This window comes from Caenorhabditis briggsae (assembly GCF_000004555.2).
Source record: "Caenorhabditis briggsae complete genome, chrI, whole genome shotgun sequence".
NCBI lineage: Eukaryota > Metazoa > Nematoda > Chromadorea > Rhabditida > Rhabditidae > Caenorhabditis > Caenorhabditis briggsae.
The window spans coordinates 10,441,770-10,449,155 of NC_013489.2; the positions used below are offsets into that span (position 1 = coordinate 10,441,770).

Genomic DNA, 7,386 nt, shown 5'->3' on the forward strand with positions numbered 1-7,386 from the left:
AATGAAGAAAAAAAATGCATAGCTGGAAAATTTTACAGTTTCAGTGAATCTACAGAATAGTTAGTTTACTGAACATGATAATGCTGTAGGGATTTTATCTAGACTATGTAAATATTTTGTGGTTTTGTTCCATCTGTAAAAGTTGTGTATTTCGAAAAAAAAAACGTTTCAAATTTAATTTCACGGTTTCAGGTATCTTATGAATATACTAGTTTTTCATCAAACACAGTTTGTAACGAATTCTAGCTTCAGAAAACCTATTGTCAGAATATTACATTTTCGAAGACTACTTAAACTTACAAATTCTTGAGTACCGTAACTACTCTAACTGAATTCGACCCTATAGTTGCAACTCAAGCTCAATTATCTCGATTCCTGTAAAAGATAACAAACGTTTGCCAACTGATGAAATGATTGTCATAATATCACCATCATTTTATCAGTTGACACATTTTTGATAACTCTCGCAGGAATTGAGATAATTGAACTCAAAGTTGACGGTTTGGGTGAGCTTCTATAAGTGGAAGAGTGGTTTTTCTCTTTCAGAATTTAGAAACTCAGAATATTCTAGTTCCAAAAAAAAAATCACATATTCTTCTGAAACTTCAGAATATCATTTTTGGGAATGACGAATTTCATTCATTTGGTTTGATTTTTCATCGTTTCAGAGACTTGATTAAAAACGGAAATCTCTAAATCATTGCTTCAGTCTGGGTATAAGTTCGAACACAAAAACTATTTATGTGATTCAGAAATCGACAAAAATCTCTATCTCTTTTACTTATTTTTCGAACTATGAAGCTCAATAAGATGAGCCGTTTCCATGAATTCAATTGAATGCATCTGAAGTTGAAAAAAAAATACAAAGTCAGCGGATTTGGACATATAATTCTGAGAAAATAGTTTGCTGAACGGAAACTAGTTGGTTCGGAAAATCCAACAACTTTTTTCTTAAAATTCCAGTTTCATATAATTGCAGTTTCAGTGACTTTGTTTGAAAATCGAAGCTACTAGTTAGTACTTAGCAAGGGCTTCCAGAATCAGACCTGATCTAACTTTCACTATTATGAGAAAAGAATTATGAATTATGAATTAAAAGTTTCAGAAAATATTTTCAAACTTCCGAGATTCCAAAAACCATTGGATTACCTTTTCGGACAAGCCGGAGTAATTGCATAGTGCTCAGGAATATCAAAACGATTAGGAATAAGAAGTTTGACCGACCTGTTTGATTGCTCCCTCTCGATTCGTTGCATTTCTTTGTGTGGAAGCGAGAGAGGACGCATATCGAAACACCGAGAAATGTGGGGATTCGCGGAATGAGCGATCGAAGAACAATTTGATGGAATGGGAGGATGTGGTGGTGGAGGTGGTGAAGAGAGAAGAACAGGTGGAGACGGAGATGCAGAAATAGGCGGATGATGATTTGAAGAAGAAATTATCGGACGACGTGACGAAGCAGATGATGAAGCGGTTGAGGTTGAGGATTCTACCGGTCTGTAAATCAAACAAGTCGAACTTTATGATCGAACTGTACTACTGTGTTTTTAGATGCTTATCTCGGATTTCATTCTGTCACTTTGTTACATTAAAGCGAAATGGGTTTTCAAAGAAAGTGTGATTTACTAGACGATGACTTGTTTCTTTTTATAACCAGCCTGTCTACCGGGCCTCCGGCACTTCAAACAGTTGGCTGTGTTCGCCTTCGGCGCGATTTAACCGCAACATTTATTTATTATAAGAATGATGATTTCAAATACAATAACTCGAGAGAAAATTGAAATATTTCTGTTTCCCTTGAGCTATAGATTCCATAGTATATGCCTCGGGACTATTCTCATAGTCCCGTAAAGTCTTCACTGTCTTGTTGTTGTACACAATGATACATATTTACCAATCGGAGTTCTACTTAAAACTTCAGAAATTTCGAGCCCAAAAACATCAGAAACGGTTAGAAATGAGCCGAGTAACGACGCTCCAAAGTTTTTTCACGGAGGTTAACAATAATTTGTAGTTTGTAGTCGCGAAGCCTCCGGAAAAGCTCTTTTTTTTTGAAATTTTATTTTTGAGCGGTCACTTCATACATAATCTAGTGTGTTGCGGACATCTACAGCGTCTATTCTATCTGCGAGCAATCTAAATTTTCTATCTGAAACAGAAAACTTTAGGTCAATACTACTTCAGATACCGTAAAACCTCTAATAGAACGACACCCGGATCGGCCACTTTGAGCCTATATATCTCGCTTCTTTTGAAAGATATCAAAAAGTGGTTGACTAGTAAAATGTTTATCAGGATATCAGCAACATTTTACTAGTTAACCACTTTTTGATATCTTTCAAAAGAAATGAGATATATAGGCTCAAAGTGGACGATCCGGGTGTCGTTCTATTAGAGGTTTTATGGTATTAGCCAAAAAAAAAACGAAATTCAAAGTCCTAGGTTGTCACATTAAAGAAAAACGTGCGATGTGCTTATTTCAGAGAAAGGGTGATTTACTAGACGATGATTTGTTTTTTTTCAGAATAAATCCGAAGAAATTTCAAATTCCTGTTTTCCTTGGACTATAGATTCAATAGCATATTTTTGGTACTACTCTCATAGGAAAATTAGTTTGCTGGTTGATCTTTTCGAGCAAGTTTGTTTATAGCGTCTATTCTGTCTGCGAGCAATCTAAAATTCTCATTTGAAACAGAAGTTTTAGATTAATACCACTCCAGATTTCAGCCAGGAAAGAAACGCTTACCTTTTTTAATTTCTAGAAACGACTTCACTAAAATTGAAATGACTAGGCTACCACCCGTTTTCAATTACGAATCCCTTGAAATTCCAGTTTTTCAAAAAATTGCAAAATTCAAGTTTCGAAAATTTGTGAAACCAAGAAGATAAAAAAAACTGTACGATCTTTTCGAGATTTTTATTATTTTGAGCTAAAAAATATTCACAGTTATCAATTCAGAGCATCCGTATTCCCGCGAATAGAAACCCACCTAAACCGTTAACTTCGAGCTCATATATCTCGATTTCTGTGAAAGATATCGACGTTTAGTCAACTGATAAAGTATTGGTGAACGATTTATCAGTTAATAAATGTTTCATATCTGAGTGTTTTAACTTCAAAGATTATCGTTTTGAATTATCTCATTTCTATGAGATGGTGAAAGTTATATCAATTCAGTTCCACATTTTTATCCGTTTCGCTATTAATGGAACCATTATTTTTACTCTATACTATGACCATTCTAAGCGAGAATTAATTGGAGAACAACGAAAACACACAGTATCAATGTAACAGAACACAAAAAGAATCTAGAATTGTGTTAATTGGTCTTGAAAGATTGTAGAAAGTTTGGTTTCTGTTTCGCTACTTTGATATTATTTAGGGAAATTTTGAACTGGCTAGATACGAAATGGCACAGAAAAAAGAAAAAGGGAACTCAATTTACTTTAATTTGAATAGAGAGCAGTCTAAAAAATAATTACCACGAAACTGTTTGAACTAATTCTTCTTGGCTCATTTGCAAGATATCAGACATTTGTCAACTGATAAAATGCTTCTGTTATTATAATAAAAGTGTTGTTCAATTTTTCGTATCATACAAGGAGTTCAGCGTATTGAGTACAATCGAGAATTATATATAAATACACTGTAACAGTAATTTATATTTCTATAATAATTTTTCTGATGTTCGATTCCCTATCACTATATTGACACTCAATCATATCCACTGACATCCTAAGCTAGACACTTTTTTTCGGATTACGCAACACAAATTTTCCATCGAAATAAATCATATCGGACGGCGGCGTCGTTTTGATGATTGGATTAGTGTTACGTTGGTTTTATCATCCGATGAAAAGGAAAAAGAAAAGAAATAGATCAGAAAATATTTGGAATGAAGCCAAGAAGTAGGAAAGAAAGCAACAGGTTTCGATTTTGCAGAGAAGGAAGTCATGGGGTTTTGGTTGAGAAAGTGACCAGGTATTTGTACGAAAATTTAAAAACAAAAAATTCAGTTTCTGAAAGTTTTCAAATAAAATATTTTCGGGAAGTTCTTGGTTACATCGTGTGCCCTATTACGGAATGAAAATCCAAAAAATATAACACAAAGCATTCAGACACACAATAAAACGAAGCTTTGGAAGAGAAACGCAGGTGCCGGTGGCCGAAGGTCCCACAACGGCAAATACCGTAACCAAAAATACTAGAATTTATGTTCTCGATTTTCGTGCGTTTTCAGTCAACTTTTTCGCTATCAAAATGTTTTACTTGTAGGCAGAAATAACAGGAAACTCGACGAAAACCTTGAAAATCGATATGTTAAATCCGGGAAATCAAAATATATCTAGGGGACTGTAGTTGTCGTTGTGAGACATTCGGCCACGCTAACCCGCATTTCTCTTCCACAGCTCCGATTTTTTCAAAAAAATCTGTCTTCAAATTTTTCATTTGAAATGTGACCAGAAAATTTTCTGTTTCACAAACTTTTTATCAATCACTTCTCTAGTTTTCATCACTGCATGGTCTTAAGCTGTTTTCAATCCTCACCTCTTTCCGAATCCCGATCCATAAACTTCATCATCAAACGACGATGGCGGTGGAGGAAGTTGCGCCAGAAAATCGCTCATCGACGGTTTTGAACTTCTTTTTCCCATCATTTTCCAGCTCCTAGAGCATAATCCTGTCATCTCTTCGACGTTCTCGTACACCTGGAAAATGTTACTGTTTCAAAAATAGCATTTGTAGTTTATTTGAGCATGGTTATTATTGTTCTCGCTCGAAATTCATCGAATTCATTAAAATAAAAAAATAGCTTTGAGGAAGATCCGTTGATAACTTCGAACAAAATGGAAGACTAAAAAATTCTGTTTCATGTTGAAGAGAAATATGACCGAAAATTAGTATGTCGATGATTCATTTCAAAGTTCTACAATCATTTCAAAATGTTTCGATTTCCCAAAATCCGTCTCAATTCGAAGAGACCACAAAGTTCGACATTTTCAGAATGATGTTTATCACTATTTAAAATCTTAAAAGCTAAACGGAAGTGTTTACAAAACCGGAATTGTATAATCCTGAATCCTACTCGATTCAAAAAAGTATTTTTCGGTTTCTCTGAAATTATCAGAAAGCTTGAGAAAATATAAAATATCGAAGATACACTGCTGCACATAATTATAAGTTCACTTTGAATTTTGAACTTTTTCGAAAACTGTTAAGATAGACCTGGCAGCCCATGATTGGAGTAAATACTAATTTGGAATGTCAATCAATTAATACCATTTGAGGCCGCTCCCAATTCGTAATTTTGGAAAACTCGAAAAAATCGAAAAAATGGCACCCGAAAACTGCACATAATTATAAGTTCACTTGAAACAATCGAAAATAAATAAAAGATCCTAAGATTTGGTGAAGTTATAAAAAAAAGTGAAAAGGGATCAAAATAATTTTGTTTATGAGAGAATTTTAGCTGTACCTAGAATCATAATTGGGCCACATCCGTTTTTGGTCAGCTTACACTGAAAATGAACTTTTTCGTTGATAACTGTTCAGAAAACAGTGCTGACTCTAAATTTTTGAGTTTTACAGGATTATTTCCAATTGTTTCATACAGTTTACCGTCAAAAAACATAAGACTGATTTGAAAACCGAGAAAAATTTCTCATTTTAGCACAATTTCACAAGTATATTCCAGGTGGAACTGTGTCTTCCACGGCAGACATCTGATTGAGCTGACTAGCATAAAAGGAAGTTGCACAAGTTTTCATTAAGGAACTTACATAAAACCATAAGAATCTAGATCTTGAGTTCACGGAATCAGCAACTTTTTGGACCATCTCACACTCAAGCATGAAAAATAGGCTATGAGATGTCATGTTTACGGAGTTGTTTTGTGAGGAAGTAGTCACGATTTTCTTTTTTAAATCACAATTGTCAAGTTCAACATTTATCGATACAATAGTTAGCATACTTCACATGTCTGAAAAATTCTTCAAGTATGTTGAGAAATTTTCAGATTGATGAAATGAGTTCTAAATAATATTTGGGACCTTGGAATTTGGTCATTCGCGAAAATGGATAACTTTCTAGGTCAATCGTATGTCTAGAACGCAACTGTGCAGTATGCTAACTATTGTATCGATAAATTTTGAACTTGACAATTGTGATTTGAAAAAGAAAATCAGAATGCGTGACTCCTTCCTCACAAAACAACTCCGTAAACATGACATCTCATAGCCTATTTTTCATGCTTGAGTGTGAGATGGTCCAAAAAGTTGCTGATTCCGTGAACTCAAGATCTAGATTCTTATGGTTTTATGTAAGTTCCTTAATGAAAACTTGTGCAACTTCCTTTTATGCTAGTCAGCTCAATCAGATGTCTGCCGTGGAAGACACAGTTCCACCTGGAATATACTTGTGAAATTGTGCTAAAATGAGAAATTTTTCTCGGTTTTCAAATCAGTCTTATGTTTTTTGACGGTAAACTGTATGAAACAATTGGGAATAATCCTGTTAAACACAAAAATTTAGAGTCAGCACTGTCTTCTGGACAGTTATCAACGAAAAAGTTCATTTACAGTGTAAGCTGGCCAAAAACGGATGTGGCCCAATTATGATTCTAGGTACAGCTAAATTACTCTCATAAACAAAATTATTTTGATCCCTTTTCACTTTTTTTTATAACTTCACCAAATCTTAGGATCTTTTATTTATTTTCGATTGTTTCAAGTGAACTTATAATTATGTGCAGTTTTCGGGTGCCATTTTTTCGATTTTTTCGAGTTTTCCAAAATTACGAATTGGGAGCGGCCTCAAATGGTATTATTTGATTGACATTCTGAATTAGTATTTACTCCAATCATGGGCTGCCAGGTCTATCTTAACAATTTTCGAAAAAATTCAAAATTCAAAGTGAACTTATAATTATGTGCAGCAGTGTATTAAGGAGTACATGATCAACTGTATCAGAATTTCACATTTCGATAAATTAAACTTTTTGAAACCGAATTACGAACCGGAGAAGCTAATCCTGACGACGAAGAAGAAGACGTTGAAACGGTAGAAGTCGGAGAATAGTGACAGAATGTAGACACGTCATCGTATACACCCATTCTGGAAAAAGAGAATATTTGATGGGAATAAAGACATAATTAGAAAAAATTAAGGAGTGTAAATCAAATAATTACGGTTTCAGCACAAAATTATACTCAGAAGTTTTTGAGCAGTGTTTGTAACGGTAGAGCTATTAACTTTAGAAATAATTAACCCAAACAGCTTATTGATTAGAATAACAAAAAAAAAATCAAATTCAAACATAGAAATTTTCGGTTTCAACAATATAATAAAACCGGAGGTAATTGATTTTTATCAATTTCAAAAGCAAA

At 34.0% G+C, this 7,386-nt stretch overlaps 1 protein-coding gene across 1 annotated transcript in view; it reads right to left on the minus strand.

Moving 5' to 3' along the window:
* The window catches only part of CBG12810, a gene marked incomplete at both ends in the record, with an annotated part of 11,220 nt that extends 4,107 nt beyond the window's left edge, over nt 1-7,113 (minus strand). Inside the window, 3 exons of the mRNA XM_045241181.1 lie at nt 1,150-1,497; nt 4,550-4,710; nt 7,018-7,113. Of these exons, the coding sequence (XP_045094977.1) occupies nt 1,150-1,497; nt 4,550-4,710; nt 7,018-7,113 (605 nt within the window). The remainder of the gene's footprint in view (nt 1-1,149; nt 1,498-4,549; nt 4,711-7,017) is intronic.
* Nucleotides 7,114-7,386: the final 273 nt, after the last annotated feature.